Here is a 23,727-nt window from a genome sequence, read left to right on the forward strand (position 1 = left end):
CCGAGAGAAATGTCCAGATTCTCAGAGTATCGGTCAATTGTGGAAGTTTAGGAGTACGGTAGTTGGGCCCTAAGCTGGTACTAATTGGTAACCAAAACGCCAGACTTGGGGAAGTTGAACTTTCGGCTTGCAGTTTACTTGGTGTTTATGGCTCTTTAGACTTCAATATTGAACTTTCTTCTTGTGCAAGAGAACATAGCTAATAGTGATGGGGTAGTATATCTGGCTTCATTCTTATGTATAGGTTTATCAAATCTTGGAAGTTTAATGCTTGATTATCAACTTCCCCTTTTTCTGTGATAATTTCTAGGAACCTAAGGTTGTGCAGAAAACACGAGAAAGTAAAAACATAATTGGGCGTTTCTGTCAAGTACTCGTGGAAGTCTTCTTGTATGCAAGCAGTGCAAACTTGGTTAGCTATTTCTTGGATGCTGTAGGTCCATGAATCTTCTGTTTGTTAGCCTATGAATTGGAAATGCTTGTAAACACTCTAGCTTCACATGCTTATGGCATATTTTATTAGGTGCTTGGTTTTGCCATTTCAAGAAGTTCTGTCAATGCATTATGCATCTGATGAATCATTGAGTGGTGAGGCCTTAAAATATTTTGTCTTTGTGTATAATCCTTCCAAATTTCTCAGCATTATGTAGCTTGTCGGATTGCAGCCCAACCTTGTGCAGCATTACAACTTGCCACCATAAGTTCTGTGGTTTATATAGGCATATCCAACCTGTTAGAAATATAATTAGGCTTGCTTGTTGCAAAACCATGCCATCGAGTTGATTTTTTTCTGCATTTGCTTGTAAGTTTGTAACAATGTGTTTGGATCCTTGATTTGTGGAGGAAAATGTGACCCGAAGCTTCTAGCGAGTTCAGTGGATAAGATTTATGATGCCTGCGCTCTAGCTCACTCAAGAATGGGACGGCAGTGGTCTGCCGGCAAGCTCATATTTAAAAGTAGATGAACCTAACCATTATGTTTCTTTTGCCTCCTCAAATCTATCCGCATATCCAGAATTGGAAAACGAATTTCATTGCATAGCGCGAAGCAGAACTAGCAGTGGATTGTAGTAAAACAGTGTCACTCTTTAGGTAGTGTTTGGTTCACTGAAATGATTTTAGGTTCAAATAGAATAGTAGTCATTACTTGGACTCTTAATGAAGTGATTATCTCTCTAAATTTGTTGATCATTTGTTGTAGGTATTTTTCCAATTTTTGAACGATCCAAATTTTGGAAAGTGCAATTCAAGATAACATCAAATCATGTACACCAAACACTTATTAGTTTATTGTCACATCAAACAAGGAATATTGCCTTTGCAAATAATGAGGGTCATTCAGTTTTGGAAATGTATATCAACGAAAGCCGATGAGACGTTTTTGCGGATAAAAAAAAAGAAAAGAAAAGAAAGATAGTCATTCATTTCATTCTTCTACTGGTAATTGTTTTGAGCAGATTGCACATCACACTCCAAGATAAAAGTTTAAAAAATTAGCCTAGGGTCCACTATAACATGTTTCTAACCCACTAGGTCCACTGATCAAGTTTCTAACCCACTAAGTCCACTAATATGTATTTGGTAAGACATAAAGTCCACTACATTTAAAAAGAGAATTAGTGCCTGACAGAATTACCCTTCCATTCAAATCTCATCCATTTAGCCCATTATCTTCCCATTATCCCTTCTAGTTTTGAAATCACACCAATCACGGGTATATATATATATATATATATATATATATATATATATATATATATATATATATATATATATATATATATATATATCTCTCTCTCTCTCTCTCTCTCTCTCTCTCTCTCTCTCTCTATTTGAAATCACGCCAATCACGTTGCTGTACTTATATAACGTTATGTAACAGTCGAAGATTCTCCTTTTCTGATACACTATATATAACGTTATTAATTGTACAATTAATAACATTATATATTCTCCTTTTTAAGAGTTAAGCCGCTGCGCGGACCAATTCATATAAGGTTGTTTATGGTTATATATATGGTTATACATGATTATGGTTATACGTTTATGCATATATATGATCAAGTTTTAACAAGTAACAATTATTGAAACCACTCACCCGCTCTATCGCTGCACATATAACATTATATGTTTAGGTCTGTTAAGCCTTACGCGGACCAATTCATATAAGGTTGTCTTATGGTTATATATATGGTTATATGTTTGTGCATATATATATATATATATATATATATATATATATATATATATATATATATATATATATATATTCAAGTTTTAACAAGTATCAATCATTGAAACCATTACCTCCGCTAATCAAAACATCTGTGTTCAAAATAAATAAAAAATGGATTCAGAGTCTGCTATTATTCAACTACGTAGTTATAAATTTGATCGATAGATCTACAAAACGGATTCAGAGTCTTCTGAATAGCAATATGAAAACAAGACAAAGAAATTACACCAAAAGACTTTGACCAAATTAAAATTTTAAATCTAATGTTCTTGGTTGTCTTGTCAGGATCAACGATCCTAATGTGACTCTTCAACGTCATGAGGTACCTATGGTAGAAGGATTTGATGTGGAGGGCTCTTTTGAGGTTGGTGTTTATCCTAAACTCCATTATCACAGTGTCATTGTGGTGATACTTTAATTTGCAATAAATTGGATTAGGCACTTCATGAAACCATACTCCTATTTCTTGTGGATTTGTCATTTCTACACATATAAGAAAAAAGTTAAACAGATGGAAACATATAGCTTTATACGTTAAAAAAAGGATTCAAGAATTTGTATATTACCATATATGTTTCATGATATCAGCTGTTAAATGAAAACCTAAACGTTATATTTCTCACGATATATGGTTATATGTACAAAATAAATTAACATATATTTATATACAAAAACTAATACACTTCTAAATTTATATTATTGAATAGGTTCGCGCAGCGGCTTATAGACCTGAATATATAACCATATATGTTTCTCAACAGCAGCAAAAGAAGTACAAAAAACATTCCAAAGCCAGCAAAAAAATAGTTTCAGTGCAATTGGACTACCGTTTATAGACCTGAATATATAACCATATATGTTATCATAACCATATATAACCATAAATAACCTTATATGAATTGGTCCGCGCAGCGGCCTAACAGATCTGAACATATAACCATATATGTTACTTAACAGCAGCTAATCAAAAGTACAAAAAATAAAACCTTAACATATCTGAACATATAACCATATATGGTACCCAACAGCAGCTAAACAAACGTACAAAAAACAAAACCTTAATAGATCTGAATATATAACCCTTCACAGAGAAGGATAAAGAAAGGAAAAGAAGGATTCTTATGCTTTTTCTAGTGTATAAACCCTTCAAATGTAAAGAACCATACCGAGGGACACAAGGCGACGAAAATCGAGTTATTTGTTACGATTTGGAAGGGCACCTGATGTTTTGAACAGATATATGATGATGAAGGTGTCGGCGACGGTAGTAGCAGTGATGGAGGGCGAGAACTCGGCCATGGTGGTAACAACCATGGATGGCAACGAAGGGCGGCGAGGAGGAGGAGGAGGAGTGCACTGCGGCGAGTAGGCGAAGAGGAGGATGAGTGAACCGGCGGCGGTGAGTAATCGGCAGGGACGGGATGTGACGGCGACGGAAGGTGGGTGGCGATGGCGACAACGACAGGAGGCTGTAACGAGATATTTGTCGCTGCTGGCTGTAACGAGATATTTGTCGCTGCTCTCCCCGTCCCGTTTAAAGAAAATGAAAAAGAAACTACATATAGTGGGGTATATATAGGGCTACATATAGTGATTAGGGCTACATATATTGGGGTATATTGGTATTTTTGTAGGCTAGTGGACTTAAGGGGTTATGAAACTTAGAAGTGGATTAGATGGATTTGGAAATTGCTATAGTGGACTTATGCAAAATTCTCTCATTGGTCACCACATATCGATATGTTCTTTACCTTCCAATCCTAGGAGTATTTTTTTTAGATACATAGCGCTTGACCACTAACTAGAAGGTTCCGTTGAATTTTCAGATTTCCAAATGGTAGTACAACTGTGAGTGCAATCAAATTGACGCGGCTGAATTCACGAGAGACTAGTTAGCGTACTAGTCCAAACAAGATAAACAACTCGTTGCAACGAGCAATTCTTGCGCACAAGAAAGAAAGAGAAAATCTCTTTATATTATTGATCAAAAAGCTTAAAAGTTGAATAATTGTATAGGTTACAGCTCTTTTTATAAGACCCTAACCCTAAAAATCCTACTGTAAAAGAAATAATAAATCATGCCAAAACAAGCGGCATTAAATAAAACATATTTCTTAATTAATTAAAATAAAATCTTAATTCTTGTAGACCAAGAATCCTAATAAAGGCAAAAATCAAAATCAAACCGAATACGGAAAGTTAATAATTCTAACCTAAACGAAAATATTCCTAGTCAAATTCTTATTCTAAAACAATAAAAATAAAATACAAAAACTCTCCATTTTTTGTCCTACATCAGTCTCCTTTTCTTCAAAAGAACTCGCCCTCAAGTTCTCATTAGAAACTTGCCATCTGCCTTTCCAAATAAATAAATATTTGGAATACTTCAACTTCTCGCTCGTCTTCCAATAAAAGTACACTAGCCAAGATAGTTTTTCTGCACACTTCAACTGATTGACAATTTTCACAATACGAGAATTGAGTGAAAACTCAAACTGCTCCAACCCAAGAAAATTAATAAATTGAACGTCATGCAGAAATTCCAATTTCTCTTTATGTTGATCCATCGCAGAATTAATTGGTACATCATGTATGAATGATGTAGCATTAAGAGATCTTGTACCAAATTCACCATTGGGACCACTCATACTTCCGTGTGGCTCACAAGGCTCAATATTAGGGAAGACATCATCATGTCGAGAAATTATAGGTCCTGATTTATGACTTTCCTCTTCCTTTGGTTCTCGTACTTGATACAATGTTGCGATATTTTCATCCTTGCTTGCAATTACCTCATTGGTTGCACCTCCATCTAAATCCAACCGATGTTCGAGCATAGGGGCACTCAAACATTCCTCTTTGCCACCAACTTCTTCATCGCCAGCTTCTTCTTCGTCACCAAGTTCAATCCGATCTCCCTCCTCTTTTGCAACTTCTTCAACATCTTTGACAATAATGGTTGTATTTTGTTGCTTTGGCCCATATTTTTCCTTCAGTAATTCCTCATAGTTCCAGGGCAAAAATCTCTCCACCAAAAGTCTTTTAATTCTCGACCATGCATGAATTCAACGCTTGCCCAATCGATCTCTTGACGATTGTAATTTTAACCACCATTGTAGCGCCGGGCCCGTAAGCTTCAATAATAAAAACCCCCACCTTTGTTCAAAAGGAGTTTTCGTATGCTCAAAAAAATCATCAATGTCCAATATCCAATCCAAACGATCTTCAAAAAATTCAAGACCACTAAATTTTGGCAACTTTTTGTAATACCTGAAATTTGCTTGTCGCTTTATCGACTGATAATCATCATGGCCCTCGAATAACTCGCCTTCAAATTCATTCCTACTATCGTAGTGATAATAAGAATACCCTCCGGAGACGTTTTGGTGAATAGGTTGGTTGCGGGCAAATCCTTCAACGCGGTTCCTATTCTGTTAGGAGGTTGGCGATGGGCAAATCCCAACGCGTGATCCTTCTCAACCCTTTCTGGCCTTTGGCGAATTTGTAGAGTCAACCCATGCAGTAAATCACGGATCTCTGCAAACTGAGTGCGAGTATCTTGACGGATTTTGGCTAACTGAGTGCTTCGATCCTGCAATTGTGTTCGGGTATCCTCCATCATCTTCCTTAGGTCAGCACGCCCACGACCAACGTCAATGGGTGTGTCTTCAACTTTGTTTGGTGACATCGAACCATGCAACGCCTTGCTCTAATACCACTTGACGCGGCTGAATTCACGAGAGACTAGTTAGCGTACTAGTCCAAACGAGATAAACAACTCGTCACAATGAGCAATTCTTGCGCACAAGAAATAAAGAGAAAATCTCTTTATATTATTGATCAAAAAGCTTAAAAGTTGAATAATTGAATAGGTTACAGCCCTTTTTATAAGACCCTAACCCTAAAAATCCTACTGTAAAAGAAATAATAAATCATGCCAAAACAAGCGGCATTAAATAAAACATATTTCTTAATTAATTAAAATAAAATCTTAATTCTTGTAGACCAAGAATCCTAATAAAGGCAAAAATCAAAATCAAACCGAATACGGAAAGTTAATAATTCTAACCTAAACGAAAATATTCCTAATCAAATTCTTATTCTAAAATAATAAAAATAAAATACAAAAACTCTTCATTTTTTGTCCTACATCACAAATACAGAGAGGCAACAATATTTGGAAAGAATTCCTAACTATAATCGTTGTCTTTTACGGATCCTTTTATTGAAAGCCAACTATGTTTTCATTAAACTAAACAAAATCATTAAAATAACACAAATTCCAATGCATTTTTTACAATTTTTTAATATATTTTCACATATTTTAATAGTACTACACTTTTTCAATTTGAACAAAAGCCCCCAAGGCTCTATTTAGCATTCCCCATCTTTTAATCATTAAAAACACTCTCTATTTATGAAGAGATGTAGAGAAATGTGTGTAACAATTAGTAGAGATATAAATAGATAAATAACAATAATAATTAGGAAATGAGATAATGAGCGCATGTAGATATATAAAAAATGAGAGTTATGATTAAGGAAAATAAAAAAGTATGTACATTACCTTTTTATACAATATAGTTATCCTACATCTTATGTGAGGTCCACTCCGGGTCTCACAAAAATTCAGAAAAAATGCTCATAAAGTTTAGAATACTGTTTTTATGGGGTCCTGTAAAAAATTAGTTCTAACAGATATCGGTAAGTATTATTTCTTAGTTTTGCCTTTACGAATCTAAAAATAATACTTACTGATATATGTTGGAGCTGATTTTTTTCAGGTCCCAAAAAATAATATTTTGAAACTTATAGGTATTTTTCCGGATTTTTATAAGATCTGGAATGGGTCTCACATAAAATGTAGTGTAATATATAGTGTAACTATGTAGTGTATATATCTGTTGCAAAAAACCTATGTAGTGTATACTCATTTAGACCCCTTTGGTGGACTGAGCTTGGCCTATTGGGTGCTTTGTTGTTTATTGCTAACTTGAGCTTTGTTTTGTAATCATTTTTTTTATCAATAAAATATTTTGCTTTGCTATTCAAAAAAAGCTATGTAGTGTACATGACACTTATGGAAGGGAAAAACTGCGTAAAGTGACGGATTGATTTTGAGACTCATAAAGAAAGCAGTTTTAGAGACTCGTGGAGCACATAATAATGGATGCTGGGAGCGTGCTGCACAGCTACGTGCTGTGCAGCATGCTGCGCAGCCGCTGGCATCGGCCCGATGATCGGAGACGTTCACTGCGTAGAGCTCGTCGAATACTACAAGTGTATCAAAACTCAACCCGATCAAATATCGTTAAATGCCTCATCGGAACACATATAATTCTAAAAGAATGGATTCAGTGGTTTTGATCCAATGTTTCGCATCCATTAGGATTCATTTTTTTCCAAGTTATATGTGTTCCGATGAGGCATTTAACGATATTTAATCGGGTTGATTTTTGGTACACTTGTAGTACTTGACGAGCTCTACGCAGTGGACATCTCCGATCATCGGGCTAATGCCGGCAAGGCGGCACCGGCGGCCGCGCAGCACGCTGCACAGCACGTAGCTGTGCAGCACGCTCCCAGCATCCCATAATAATATGGCGGGAACTCGCTTAGCAAAAAAAAAAGAAAGGGCGGGAACTCCTAAACAATTCCCATCGGATAAAAAAAAGGGTAAATTTCACTTACCTCCCCTGAGGTTTCTGACGATAACAAACACCTCCCCTCATGTTTTAAAAATTGCACTTACCTCCCCTCTGCTTCAATTGTCGGCTGCAGATTCCCCCATTGCCGTTATAAGACCGTTACTAGGTAACGGAAAATGCTTACATCAACTACTAAATTCATTTCATTACCATTTTACCCCTTTAGAATGATTTTGTGAGATGAATTCTGTAACATCCTTTTTAATTGAGGTGCTTAAATGTTATATTTAATAACCTAAAGGGCTAAAGTGCAATTTTTTTAAAAATTGGTGCATGTGTGCCGTGTGTTTGTGTGAGGTGGAGTGTGTGTGTGTCATCAAAAGGGAAAGAAAAAAAAACAGAAAGGAAACCCATCAGGGAGTTGTTCCAACGTGGAGAGAGAGAGAGAGAGAGAGAGAGAGAGAGAGAGAGACGGTGGAAAGAAGAGGTGGAAGGGTGATTGAAACCTCAATTCAGTAGGTAATTTTCACTCCCTTTTTGCTTAAATTCGTGTATAACAAATGAATATGCATAACTGTGTTTTGAGCAGAATTGAATCTGTCCTGTTTTTGATGAATATTTCTTGTTGACATACCGATCATGTTATTTTCTGATAATTTTACCGTAGGTGCCTCTGTGAGTGTAGTTTATGCTGTAAAAATTTCAGAATTTTCTGAATAGTATGGAAAAAGATAAAAATCTTCAACCGGGTTGCAGTCAGATTCGCGTCTGGGCAGACAGCCCAGACACGTGTTGGAAAAACGGGCATAACTTCTTGCTCGGGTATTGGTTTTACGCACCGTTTCTTGATTCCGAAACTAGACTTGTATATCTTTCTGAATCTGTAAAGATTGTGCCTTAGTTTGGTCTGACCAAATTCAGTTTTGGTTCCGAAGTTAATAGTTTGGTGATTCTGAAATTCTGGGCAGGTTTTATAGCTGTGTTCTTCATCAATTTTGTCATAGTTGAATATGCTTACCGACTATGGATGCTATTGAGTCTTAAACCTTGATCAGTTGGTGTTGTTTTGGCGTTGGAAATATTGGAAAAGATTAAGTGTGTGATTTTTAATGAGCATTCGATCGCAGACTGTTCTGCTGGGTCTGTAGTTTCTGTTTTAGATGTGTAATTTCAATTGAGCATATCTTAGTCATTCGGAGTCCAATTTGGACAAATTTTATATCCAGATTGATGTACTAGAAGTCTTCTTGCCAGTGGTGGTGGTCTTGTAGTATTCTTTGAAACCTATAGAATGCTATAGTCAGACTTCGATTTATGGTTCTGCTAGAAAGTGTGTGTTTATGAGATTTTCGGCTTTGAAGTACAAATTGGTGAATTTACTTCTTTGTTTTTGGAATTGAACTTTGAGCTCATATGTGCGGAATATTTGTTAGGTTCGGAGGCGACAACGAGTACCGCAGCTCCACGTAGGGAGTGACTGCGTTGGTTTTCTTTTTTGTTGGAGACCGAGGTGAGTGTTCGATTCATAGATGTTCTTCATTTGGATTGAACTTGTGATATTGAACTGTGACTTCGTGTCGATGGGCAATAACGGCCAACGGCCGGACTTTGTGTCGAGCCTTTGACTTTGTGTCGATTCAATGGCTTTAAGCCAAAATTATGACTTTGTGTCAAGCTAGTGACTTTGTGTCGGATTAAAGACTTTGTGTCGATTATTTGCTTAATGCTTAATTAATGATGAACTTGGATTTATTGTCTATATTGAACAACATCCATGTCTCATATACACTCCTGGAACTCGTTTGGGGTTCCAGTTTTGCAGGTATAGGTTGGTGTCCACTACAGGTCGCGTTTTGCATTTTGTGACTCGCTCAAGAAGTGCGTAGTTGAGGCCTGTGGGAGTCTTTGTCTCCTGGCCGTAGATGATTTTTGCTTAGTTTAGTTTTGGATATTAGTTGGTTATGTTTATTTCTTGACAGACCTCCGCTGTAGTTTGTAAATGACGATCATTTTTGAGATGTAAATAAAATGTGGCTGTTAAACTTTAATATTTAGTTATTCTTGGAATTGCTAGTAACTGGTTGTTGTTGGGCTGTTGTCGCGTGTCGTATCGGGATAGGCCGATGAGGTGCTATTCCGGAATGGGGCGTGACAAATTCCCTTCTAGACTCAATTTAAAAGACATTAATGTTCCTAATTAAAACTATTTAAAAGAGATTAAGTTACAATTTTTTTCCTTAATTTTTTTTTTGTAGGAAACTTGAAACAACTTTTGACTTTTTTGAAGTCAAATGCAAATGTAGGCATAAATACAAAGCAATTACAATTTCTTTCCTTTATCATGAAATGTCAAATGTCTTATTTTTATTTTTTTTGCATAGAATAACAAAAATTTCTAAAAACAATATGGCTTTAAATTAAGGTAAAACCTTTTTCCCCAACCCCATCATTTACGAAAAATCTATGAGTACCGACCATTGGGGGAGAGAAAACGTACCGACGGCCGCCGGCGGGCCGTCTCCGGCCACCGGACGGCCGATCCGAGCCGTTCAAAAATTCTAAAAAATAAAACCGAGGGGGTTAGCGCGGGAATCAAGGGCATCCGAGGTGTTTAGGGTGCTTGATCAAAGTACCCTTTTTTCGTGTATATATGTACACACACATATATACACGAAAAAAGGGTGCTTTGATCAAGCACCCTAAACACCTCGGATGCCCTTGATTCCCGCGTTGACCCCCTCGGTTTTATTTTTTAGAATTTTTGAACGGCTCGGATCGACCGTCCGGTGGCCGGAGACGGCCCGCCGGCGGCCGTCGGTACGTTTTCCCTCCCCGTGGTCGGTACATATAGCAACACTCCATCATTTATCATGAAACTTCCAAAGTCTTTTTTTTTTTTTGCATAGAATAACAAAAATTTCTAAAAGCAATATGGCCTTAAATTAAGGTAAACTTTTTTCCCCAACCCTACACCATGCATCTTTATACCAAAATTATTATATTAAAAGTTTTAGTCAAAATATCTTTTTTCTCCAACCAATTTCTTTTTCGAACTTGTCAATTACATATATTCATTTGGTTTAAATATGCATGTATAAGTATTTTCTTCTACGGTGATTGAAAAAGATTTTGAATTTATTTGAAGATAAACGCTATGTAAGCACTACAAAGAAATTACATAAAGCTTCAATTTTATTATTTTTGCAAAGAATAACAAAAAATTTTGAAAGACATGGTTTTAAATTAAGGTTACATGTCATCCAAACTGGGAAAAAATTGATTGGAGTAAAAAGGTATATTTTGGCTTAAACTCTTACACAGTTTCTTAGCCAAACCATATTTTTTCTCCAACCGAATTTTTTCTGAACTTTTGAATCTTGTAAAACAAATTTGTGATTAAAAGTTTCATGGAATTAAAAAATTCTATGCTATATAGAATATAGTTGCTAATTGAGGTCGGTTTAAATTAGCAATACACATGTTAATTTTTTTTTTTGGTCAAAATTAATCTTCTATTTTTCAGAAAAGGACCTTATGGCTACATGATTTATCCATATGCTTTTTTCGATAGTGTTATTTATGATAGGATATTCTTATAAAATTCAATTTAATTTATAAAGCAACAAAATTATAATTGAAAAAAAAAGGTAATGGGTTCCCAATACAAATACCTTTAGAATTTTGCTAGAATTAAATTTTCACAACTTCAATGAAACTAGAAATCTAAAACTAAATATTTAAATCTTAGAAAATAGGCAAAAAATTAGTAATTTTAAAGTTTATTTTGACAAGAAATTTAGAGATAAGATGAAGTAAACTTTCATTTTTTAAATTCTAGACTAGATAACTATTGCATTAACTCCAATATCTTAATTAAATTATAGTTGAAATTATATAGTAGAGAGAGACCAAGGGAAAGTACCTGCAATTGTTAGAAACCTCAGGGGAGGTCAATAAAAGGGTAAAATTGTACATTCACGCACTCTGTTAACGTTTATTAGCTGACAAGTCTGACAGGGGAGGTAAGTGCAATTTCAGAAATGTAAGGGGAGGTGTCTGTTATTGTCAGAAACCTCAGGGGAGGTAAGTGAAATTTACCCTAAAAAAATGGATTTGCTCATTTTTGCTAAAAAAGCAAGACCACGGCTTGAGAAATAGAGCTGGGAACTTGGGCTTTGTGGTTTTTGACGGCTTGGCGATGGAGGGTCTCCGACTCTCCGCAGCTTAGCATTCGGCTACTTCTACTGAAATCTAAACCCGTTTCACCAAAATCGACAGGTAAAGACACTGCTTTTAAAGACTCCCTTCGAATGAAAAACTAATCTGATTTGGTCAAATCTCAAATCTACTATCTCCCAACCTTGCATTTCATTGTTTCTCGACTTTTGATTACATGGGTTGCTAGATGTCGCTTTTCACCTTGTGGGTTTCTTTTTATTTCAATGTTTCTATTGCAAATTTGTAGCAATTTTTTTATAAAGAAACTCACTTTCTGCTTTCTGCTTTGTGTGGGTGTGTTTGTGTTTCTTTTTTCTTTTTGGGTTTCTTTCTAGTTCAATGTTTCTAACCAAATATGCAAGATTAGCGTTTGTCACTTTGTGGGTTTTGTAGGGTTTCATTAGCTTTCTGTATCAAGAGCTTATTTTACAACCCAAGAGAAGAAGATGAATATTGGTGATGCAAAAAAAGTTGCCCTAAGGCTATCCACAGTGGCATAATCAAAAGCAAATTATTTTTAAAGTTAACAATATTGGGGTAAAAGATGGCTCACAATGGTATAATCATACTTAACAACATTTTTAGAAATAATCAAATTTTGGGCTTTGGATAACCAAAACTAGCAACTTTTTTCAATAATCAAAATTTGTGGATCTCACACCACATAAGTTAACCGGTTCTAAAATTTATGTACACGCGTGTTTCAAATGGTATTTTCTTCTTATTTTCTTCGCCTGCTCTATATCTCATTTTTTTCAGCCATAAAACTCTTTCTTCTTCTTTCCCTCTAAAAGTGAAGCTCATATCTTTCAATCATTTACAATTCAACTCATTGTCACCGGATTAAGGTATTTCACTTTTTTTTTCCGTTTTTATTTTATTCTTTTTCGTTCCCCTCCTTGTGATTGAGTACATGAAGAACCTTGGATTCTTTTACAAATTCAAGAACACATCTGTTTTTTTTTTTTTTAGTACATGATTTTTTTTCCAAATTCATAATATGAGGGAAGGAAGTCACCAATTTTTTCTCCAAAATTAAGAGAGAGAATCGATATATTTTTGCCAAAAAAAACTGTAATGGAGGGAAGTGATCAATGGTGGAAAACATTTGTTGCCGCATCAAGGTATTTCACTTTTTTTTTTTCCGTTTTTATTTTATTCTTTTTTCGTTCCTCTCCCTGTGGTTGAGTACATAAAGAATCTTACATTTTTTTACAAATTCAAGAACACATTTGTTTTTTTTTTTTTGAGTACATGATTTTTTTTCCAAATTCATAATATTAGGGAAGGAAGTCACCAATTTTTTTCCCAAAATTAAAGGAGAAAATTGATATATTTTTGCCAAAAAAAAAGTGTAATGGAGGAAAGTGATCAATGGTTGAAAACACAAGGGGAGAGAGAGTGTAATTGTAGTGTATCCCTTATTTTAGTTATGGACTAGAAGTGACCATTGTGGACCTCAACATTGTTAAGCTTAGCAACCTCTTAAATGAATAATCAAAAGTTGATGTGTCAACTTTTGGTTATCCATTTTTGATTATGCCTCTGCGGATGGCCTAAGCGAGCAAATTGATAGGATTAGCAGCTTGCCGGATCAACTACTGGTCCACATCCTCTCATTTTTACCAACAAAAGATGCTGTAAAGACGGTCCTGATTCGGAGATTTGGAAACCTCTGGACTGCCATTCACAACCTTGACTTTGATGTGTGCTTGTATCAGGAATGCAGAGAGTTCTCTTACGAATTCGGTCCCGAAAATGAAGAGAGGTTGATTGATCTTATTCGTCATGTACTCATTCTCCATGAGAGCTCTGATATTCATAGATTCCGTCTGAAGTTTGAGTTCAACGTATGGTCTACATCTGAACAATTGAAGCTTGCTACTGAAATCGATACATGGATTCATTTTGCTCTGAGAAAGAAAGTTAAGGTTCTCGAACTTGATTTCAAGGCATGTGGTAAATTTGGCCACAAAGGATACCATAAGTTTCCAAACGTTGTGCTCACTGGTGATACTCTTACAGAGCTGAATTTGGTCTATTGTCGTGTGGAACCGCAAGAGCACATTCAGCTGCGGTCACTCAAATCTTTGTCTCTTAATTGTGTACTGATAAGTGAGGAGACAATGACTGAAATAATATCTGGTTCTCCAGCGCTTGAGAATTTGTTCATTTACGGGTGCGTTGGATTCCATAAGCTGAACTTCACATCTGTAAATCTAAAGAATGTGGTGATTGAGCTCTTTCGGTATGACAGTTCAAGGCTAGAAGTTTCTTGCCCATTCGTAACGTCACTAAATATCTCAGATATAGAGCGGATGCATCTGAATAATCTGTCATCTGTCGTTGATGCTGCTGTAAACTTCAACGGTTATTTAAATTGTGCTCATGGTGAATATTTTCACGAGGTCAAAATGCTTTTTCAGCAGTTTTGTGGTGCCGAGGCCTTTACACTGTTTACCAGATCTATTCTGGTATGGTTGTCTCTCCATAGTGAACTTCATGTTTCTGTTATTGTTTTTCTTCAGGAACTCAATTAATGTTTCCGTTTGAATTGTCTTTTTTGTTTAATTAAACAAAGTTAAAGAGTTAACTGTTACAGGACACGGTTCTTTTCATATTGATTGTATATTGGCCGGTAGGAATCTTTGAACACCTGAATTCTGTGGCGTCTATGTTCGTCATTGCATTGAAGCTCATGAGCATCCGCTTGTCAACATATATAGTACCTTAAGTTTCTATCATGCCTCACTTCATGACAGAACCTTAGAGGATTTTGACTCTATGACAGGCAAGAAAACTTAAATGATTGAAGACTGTAAATTCGTTGTAAGGGCATATTTGTTTGCTTGCACCACTCTCTATGCAGCTGGCCTTTGTCAACAAAGTTTATTTTGAAAGGAAGGGTGGGCTAAGTGCCTCTTATTGGCCCTCATGTCACCTCATGAGCCTGACACATGGTGAACAATACCTTTTTTGGAGATCACACAGTTGATACACGCGGAGTTTTTACAGTTTGCTATAAATATTTCGTTGAGAGTCAGCTTTACATGTAATGTTCACTTGGTCACTCTTTGGAGCACTGTCTTGGTTTAGAGTCTTTAGACTGTTTACTAAGTTCTGATTATTAATCGGCATTTTTTCAAGTTATCATTTCCAATCTTGTTAGGTTTTCACAATATGGGAGTTGATCAAAAGTTCTTTCCCATCAATGAATTGGAGGCGTTTAGTTCTTAAGACAATGCTGACCAAGTGGCACCTCCCTGGGATTGCTAGCTTACTGAGAAATTCGCCCCATCTGGAGATGCTTGATATACACATGCGGCCTGGCACTAAACCCTTTTGTTATGTAGGTTCACCCACTCCATTCTTTGTTCTTTTCACTGTGTGATTTCTTTCTCATTTTCTCGTTTTCTGAATCGCGTTTCGCATAAATTGTTCGTTGGACTTTTAGCGCGATGATTGGTGGCTAAAGGAATATGAGATTGATGGAGAAAATTTCTGGGACTTTCAGCTGTCATCGTTCGATTGTCTTAGGAGCCACCTCAAGACTATCAGAATACACAGCTTCAGAATAGAGCCCTGTGCTGTTAAACTTGTGCACTTCCTGCTGAGAAAGGCTTATGTTTTGGAAAAACTGGTGATTGACACTAACCGGGAGTCGTATCCTGACAAGGAAAACCAGTTCATGTCTGAGCGATGGACGGGTTTTTCAAGAGAGTATAAGCAATGGAGGGAATCTTCAATAGAATCTGAGCAATGGAAGGAATTTTCAAGAGAGTTGCTGTGTTTTCCAAGAGCCTCTCCACAAGTTGTTATTTTGTTCTTGTGAAAAATGCTATAGCTGACCAAAATGCATGTGTGGTTGTCCTTAATAGCTGTTTCTTATTTTTGCTTTTTACGCGGGCTTTGCAGCTTGATTTTCCTGTACTTTACCCTGCTGTATTGACATTGGTGTTAATCATGGATCATATATTTGCCATGGCAAGGGAAGTTACTCTTTTTGCGATGCGTATGAATGTTTATTGTTGATAACCAGATGTATGGAACTTTTTTGATTAATACTTCTCCGTTGATTTCGTTATTTTTCATATCTTTTTTACTACTTGAATTTTCACATCTAAAACATAGTGTACGAGGAAAAGCAGGCTTTTTCAATAGCTAGTGTAGCAATTGTTCAATTGCACGATTTGAAGTGTCCTTTTTCAAGGTTTCAATGGACCAGTTATATAATTTGCATTCAGAGTGAACCTTGTGAATTTTAGGAATCTGGGATACAAGCTTCGATCTTTATTTGCAAATATCTCTTGGTTTCTGTAGGTCCATGAATCTTGTGTTTGTTATATAGCCCATGAATTGGAAATTGAAGAGTGATTATCAGTTCTTTAAACAGTAGCTTCACATGTTTATGGCAGATTTTCTCAGCAGTGCGAATAACCATAATCACAGTGCTTGGTTTTATCATTGCAAAAGGAAGTTCTATCAATGCATATTACGAATCATTAAGTGGTGAAGCCTTTAGTATTTTGAAACTTATGAAACCCAAATTTCTCAGCTTTATTACTCTGTAATCCCAAATTTCTCTGTATTATGAAACTTACCGGATTGCAACCAAACCAAACCTTGAGCTAGTGCAGTATTAGAACTTACCCCCACAAGTTGTGTGGTTTAAATAAGCACATCCAACCTCTTAGAAGTTAGAATTGTAATTAGGTTTGGCTGTTGCAAAACCATGTCAAGAGATGGTCATATGTCATTCCATTTGTTCAATATGTATGTCCAATTCTGTTTTTTTCCCTAATTAAGGACTTACTTGTTTAACCGGAAAAGAGTATTTCATCAGACTATTTATCTAAGGAGTATATATCCAATATTTTTGTTTAAAGCTTTAGAGCATCACCCCTCCTTACTCAAATTTTTACTCAAATTTCAGTAAAAATATGAGCAAAAGCTTGATTTGGTACAAGCTTCTCTAGTTATTTTCTCATATTTCAAATCCTAGCCACCATCCTCTGCCACTCACCACCGTCTTTCGCCACTCACCGCCGCCGGAACTGTAAATCTACTGCATCTCTCTCTGGATCTCTGCTGCCCTCGCCTGAGTGACAACGACAAACTCTTCTCTCTCTCTCTCTCAATCTTTGCTACCCTTGCCTCTCGAACTCCTTCCGATGACAAACCCAACAACACGAACTTCTTCCGGTGAAAACACTACCACAAAAAAAAAAGCTGTTTGAAATTTGGTAGAAAGTTTTGGTCTCACCATGTTCGTTTTGGGTCTTTAGACCCAATTTTTTTTCTCTGCGCACGGTTCTCAATAAATTCTTTCTCCAATTATTACTCTTTTTTCTTTATCTATCTCTTTCCACCTATTATTCCAAAAAATTTCTCATGTCTCAAAACAAACATGGTCGGTGATTTTCTTTCCCCGCCCCGCTAACCCTAATTGGAACTTAGGGAAAGTAAAGAAAAAGAAAATGAGAGACAAATAGAGGGAAAATGGGAGGAAAACAATAGGAAGGAAAAAATTTCAACTTTCCTTTATTTTCTCTGACTTTCTCTAAATTCCAAACAAAACCTAAACCAAGTAATTTATCCATTATACTCGGCAATAGCCTAACACTAGTTAACATTTTTTTTTGATCCGCTTTTTAATGGCTCTGGATCCCTTGTCCTAGTTTGCCTGTCCCACTCCCCTGTCCTAGTCTTCTGCTTGTACCACGTAGCCCACTCCTTCCTCCCCTCTAATAGAGTTACTTGCCCAGTTAAAGATGTTTTTTTCTGGTGTGCACTACTCATACTATAATAAACATAGTATAAACAAACATTTTAAGACCAAAATACATAGAATTTGAAAAATCAACGCGATAAGTTAAATTTTTTTTAATCGAAGTATATTCCATTAAAATGCGAAACGGCACTTACAACGATTCCATCCGAAAATAGTGACAAGGAAAAACAACACCAACAATTTGTCCATTTTTTTTAATCGAAGTATATTCCATTAAAAAAAATGGACAGATTGTTGGTTTTTCATGTGTATTTTCTTTGTGATGGGTTGGTGTTGTTTTTCCTTGTCACTATTTTTGGATGGAATCACTTTAAGTAGGGTAGCTCGCGGTCCGGTTCGGTTCGGATTTCTAGGAATCTGAGGACTGAACCGCTAGTCACGGTTTTTACAAAATGAAATCCGTGTCCGGACCAAAAGTCCTACGGTCTGGTTCCAATCCGATCCGTGACTCACAGATCGGTTACGATTTTGTCTACGGATTTTAGCAAAAATAAAGCTCAAGCATATATCCCACAATAAAAAGGAAGAATGTTACATTCAGAATTAAGTTTAACACCACCAGAAATTACTTGTTACATAAACTACCAAAGGCTTATTTCATAAATCAAATTCAAAAGGATTGTATCATTATAGTACATTCCATAACATAAAAAAACTGGAAAAGAAACGAACTACTGAAACTCAATTAAGATTACCCGTAATTTTTACGAAAAAACTATGATTTACTCCTTATATTTAATGTACATGTACACTATATCCTATTATTAAGATAAAATACTAAAATTGGTGGAAAAAAGTGTTAAACATTACTAACAATTTATTATATAAATACACACATATATATATATATATAATAAATATCTCACGGTCCGGTTCGGTTAATCCACGGTTTCGTAATGAAAATCCGTGGACCAAACCGCGAGTCACGGTTTTCTAAATTTTCAATCCGTGTCCGAACCATTAATCCACGGACAAAATTCAAAAGGTACAGATCGGTTCGGTCCGGACCGGTTTCACGGTTCACCGGATTTTTTGAGCAGCCCTAGCTGTAAGTGCCGTTTCGCATTTTAATGGAATATACTTCGATTAAAAAAAATGGACAAATTGTTGGCTTTGTGATGGGTTGGTGTTGTTTTTCCTTGTCACTATTTTCGGATGGAATCGTTATAAGTGTCGTTTCGCATTTTATTGGAATATACTTTGATTAAAAAAAAAAAACTTATCACGTTGATTTTTCAAATTCTACGTTTTTTGGTCTTAAAATGTTTGTTTATACTATGTTTATAGTATGAGTAGTGCACACCAGAAAAAAACATCTTAACTGGGCAAGTAACTCTGGTAGAGGGGAGGAAGAGTGGGCTATGTGGCACAAGACAGGGGAGTGGGACAGGCAAATTAGGACAGGGGATCCAGAGCTGGCTCTTAATGTATTCGGTAGCTGAATAAGTGGTTTTTCATTTGTGAGGGGATCAATCTGTCATTCTGTTTTGTCCTACATTTTAAGAAAAGCCACATATCTGACTGTAATTATTTCTTACAAGAACCTTCTAAGAAAATGTTAAGAAAAAAAAAATTAACGATTCAGATTATTTTTAAAAGGAAGGAAGTGGGTCCAAAAAAGGTTTGTTCATTTTGGAGATTTTAGATTTAAATTTGAATTTGTAATGTTTAAGGTTGGAAAATAGGAGTAATGATTGAAATAATGATTGGAGAGAGATAAAGATAAAAATGCAAATAATTGTTAGAGAGAGGGATAAAAAGTGAATTTTAAAATAGGGTAATAGTAATTTAGAGTCCAAAATCTAAAAACTCAAACCGAACAAGGCGTGCTGGATGATCTGTGTAACTTCATCTGTGCTATTGTGCATAGCACAGCTGACAGAATTTGGCGGGAATTCATGAACAGTTCCCACCGGATAAAAGAAGGCTTCGCAAAAAAAGCAGGCCAACTGGACAAGGGAATTAGGTTTTTGTGATTTTTGAAGTATCGGTGATGGGGGTCTCCGCAGCATAGCATTCGGCCACTTCTACTGAAATCAAACCCTTTCCACCGAAATCTACAGGTAAAGACTACCTTTGAGATTCTCTCTTCGAATGAAAAAATAATCTGATTTGGTCAAATCTACGTTCACTCCCCACTTCCTTTGAAATGGTTATTCCATTATCAAAAGCTCAGACGTGCATTTCATCCATTTCATCGTTAAGTCTCCTCTTTTGATTAAATGGGTTGCTAGAAATCACTTTATCACCTTGTGGGTTTTTTGGGGTTTCTTTCTATTTCAATGTTTCTATGCAAATTTACAGGAATTTTTTTTATTTAAAGAAACTCACTTTCTGCAATTTTTATTTTTTTTGGGTTTCTTTCTAATTCAATGTTTGTCAGTTAATATGCAAGATTAGCGTTTTTTCCCTCTTTTATTGGGTTTTGTAGGGTTTCATTAGTTTTATGTACCAAGAGCTTATTTTACACCCCAAACGAAGAAGATGAGTAATGGTGACGCAGAAATAAGTATTTGTAAGAGGCAAAAAGTTGCCCTAAATGAGCAAATTGATAGGATTAGCAGCTTGCCGGATCCCATACTGGCCCACATACTCTCACTTTTGCCAACAGAAGATGCTGTAAAGACGATCCTGATTCGGAGATTTGGAAACCTCTGGACTTACATTCACAACCTTGACTTTGATGTTTGCTTGTATCACGAATGCAGCGGGAAATATTACGAAGACACAGTAGACGAAGAGAGGTTGATTAACTTGATTCGTCATGTACTCATTCTCCATCAGCGCCCTGATATTCATAGATTCTGTCTGAAGCTTGAGCTGTACTTATGGTTTAGCAGGTTTACACCTGGCCACTTGGAGCTTGCTAATGAGATTGATACATGGATTCGTTTTGCTCTGAGAAAGAAAGTTAATGTTCTTGAACTTGATTTCAAGGCATGTGGAAACTCTGGCCCCGAAGGTTTCCATAAGTTGCCCAACGTTGTTTTCATTAGTGATTATCTTACAGAGCTGAAGTTAGTCTATTGTCGTGTGGAACCACGAGAGCCCATTCAGCTGGTGTCACTCAAATCTTTGTCTCTTAATGGCATACTGATATGTGACAAAACAATGTTTGAAATATTATCTGGTTGTCCAGCGCTTGAGAGTTTGTTCTTATACGAGTGCTACGGATTGCGTAAGCTGGACTTCACATCTGTAAATCTAAAGAATGTGGTGATTGAGCTCGACTGCCATGACAGTTCAAGACTAGAAGTTTCTTGCCCCTATGTAACGTCGCTAAATATCTCAGGGATAGAGCGCACGGATCTCTGTAATGTGTCATCTATAGTTGATGCTGCTCTTGAGTTCGACAATCGTTTTTTTGATTGTGCTCGTGGTGAATATCGTGAGGTCAAAATGCTTTTTGAGCAGCTATATGATGCCGAGGTCTTTACACTGTTTACTAGGGCTAATGGGCTATCCTGGTATGGTGTCTCTCCTCAGTGAAGTTCACGTTTATGCTCTACTTTTTCTTCATAAACAAAACCTTTTCTTTTGAATTGTCTACTTTGTGATGTTAAAACATTTATTGTGACAGGGAACGATTTGTTTCATATAGATTGTGTTTTGGCTATTGGAATCTTTGAACACCTGAATTCTATGGTGCCTTTGTTTGTTTTTGTATTGAAGCTCATGAACATCTGCCTTTCAATTTAGTACCATAAGGTGATATTGTGGCACACTTCATGACGGAAGCATAGAGAATGTTAACGATATAACAGACCAGAAAATTGAATTGTGTGAAAACTGTAAATTCATCTTAGCGGCACATTTACTCGCAAGCACCATTCTCCATCCGGCTCGCCTTTGTCAACAAGGCTTATTTTGAAAGGAAGGGTGGGCCTGGTGCCTCTTATTGGCCCACATGTCACCTCACGGGCCTGAACCATGGTGGACAACACCCTCATGGAGATACACGGATGGTCCTCAACTCCACATGGATGGTCCATATTTGTCATCACAGAGTTGCAAGTTTTTTCGTAGCCTAGTTTTGTTTTTCTAGGATATTTTGTTCAGAATCTGTTTTACATGTGTCGTTCACCTCTATTGTTCTCTCTTTGGACCACTGTGTTGGTTAGAGTAATTACCACGTTCTGTTATTAATCTTCATTTTTCTAAGTTATCATTTCCAATCTGCTTAGGTTTTCACAATATGGGCGCTGATCAGAAGTCCTTGCCCATCCATGAATTGGAGGCGTTTAGTTCTTAAGACGATGCTGACCAAGTGGCACTTCCCTGGGATCGCTAGCTTACTGAGAAATTCCCCCGATCTGGAGATGCTTGATATACACATACAGCCTGGCACTAAACCCTTTTGTATTGTAGGTTCACCCACTCCATTCTTTATTCTTTTCACTTTGTGATTTTTCTCGTTTTCTGAATTGTGTTTGATATAAATTGTTCGTTGATCTTTTAGCTCGATGAACGGTGGCTGATGGAATATGAGATTGATGGAGACAACTTCTGGGATTTGCAGCGTTCATCTTTCCATTGTCTTAGGAGCCACCTCAAGACTATCAGAATACACAGCTTCAAAATCAAGTCATGTGCTGTTAAACTGGTGCACTTCCTGCTGAGAAAGGCTTGTGTCTTAGAAAAACTGGTGATTGAAACTGACTGGGTTTCGTATCCCGACGAGGAAAACCCGTTCACGTCAGAGACATGGAAGGAATTTTCTGAAGATATACGTTCTTGTCCAAGAGCCTCTCCCCAAGCTGTTATTTTGATCTCTTGAAAGATGCTATGGCTCACCAAAATGCCTATGATGTGTTTGGTATTTCTAGCTGTTTGTCATGTTTGCTTTTCACATGAGCTTCACGCTTTGATCGCGTCTACACCTTTTCCCTGCTGTTTTGACATTAGTATTAAGTGTGGATCATAGATTTGCCATGCCGAGGAAATTACTTCTATTGTGATATGTATCTGTGTTTTTTTTGTGGATAACCACCTAGATGGAGCTTTGTCGATCTATATCTTTTTCCTACAGAAGTTTCACATCAAAACATAGTGTAGGAGGAAAAGTGCAGGTTTTTTCGATATCTAATGTTGCGATTGCGAATTGCACGATTTGAAGTGGCCTTTTTAGGTTTCAATTGGATCAATTATATATTTTGGGTTTGAAGTGGACCTTATGAAGTCTAGGAATATGAGATATAAGCTTCGATCTTTATTCGGGAAGATCTCCTGTTCTTTTAGCCTCTTTTCCCATAGTTTTAGTTGTGAAAAATTCTTATTCTACCAGTTATTTGAAGTTCTTATAAACCATTTTCATCAGATATCGATATACATACAATCTCAACTCATTGATATTGAAGTGAATGGGACATTTATCCATGACAAAAAATTTCCAAAATTTCCTTTAATGGACCTCCTGGATAGTTGTTCAGAGTCTTGTTTGCTGATAATGCAACAGAGTCCAATGAATCCTCCTTTTGTTTTCTCTTAATTCGATTCTCCTATTTGTACACAGGCTAAAAACTTTGAGTAACAACCTCGTTAACTCCACCACTTTTGATTCCAGCCCGTACCTAATTGACTACTACTCACTACTCTTATTTCAGTTGGGACAAGCAGACCTCAAACAAGTTGTAATTGAACACAACACGAGCCGATCTCGAGTAGCCTAAATTTTTACAGGTCACTAACAGAATGAATAGAATAGTAACTTAGTTCGAATTTGGTTTAAAAGCTTAATGAACTCGTAAAATTTTTTACTCCAGTTTTGTTTTGTGTAAGTAACAAAATGATGTTGGACGAAGTTTTGACGAGCGAATCCGGACTTGTAACTCGAG

The 23,727-nt window shown here is 36.5% G+C and overlaps 2 protein-coding genes across 2 annotated transcripts; both read left to right on the forward strand.

Annotated features, from left to right (window-relative positions):
* The first annotated feature begins 13,660 nt into the window (after positions 1-13,660).
* LOC131330548 (uncharacterized) lies at positions 13,661-16,109 on the forward strand. Its single transcript, XM_058364170.1, has 3 exons — positions 13,661-14,576; positions 15,272-15,451; positions 15,557-16,109. Exons 1-3 carry the CDS (start codon positions 14,229-14,231, stop codon positions 15,932-15,934), a joined length of 906 nt encoding a protein of 301 aa, XP_058220153.1. The 5' UTR covers positions 13,661-14,228; the 3' UTR covers positions 15,935-16,109.
* A 3,617-nt stretch (positions 16,110-19,726) lies between these two features.
* LOC131328630 (uncharacterized) lies at positions 19,727-22,886 on the forward strand. Its single transcript, XM_058361548.1, has 6 exons — positions 19,727-19,956; positions 20,325-21,365; positions 21,474-21,556; positions 21,700-21,858; positions 22,078-22,257; positions 22,353-22,886. The coding sequence occupies exons 2-6, from the start codon at positions 20,378-20,380 to the stop codon at positions 22,668-22,670; spliced, it is 1,728 nt and encodes a 575-aa protein (XP_058217531.1). The 5' UTR covers positions 19,727-19,956; positions 20,325-20,377; the 3' UTR covers positions 22,671-22,886.
* The last annotated feature ends 841 nt before the right edge of the window (positions 22,887-23,727 follow it).

This window comes from Rhododendron vialii, chromosome 6a, assembly GCF_030253575.1.
Source record: "Rhododendron vialii isolate Sample 1 chromosome 6a, ASM3025357v1".
Lineage (NCBI taxonomy): Eukaryota > Viridiplantae > Streptophyta > Magnoliopsida > Ericales > Ericaceae > Rhododendron > Rhododendron vialii.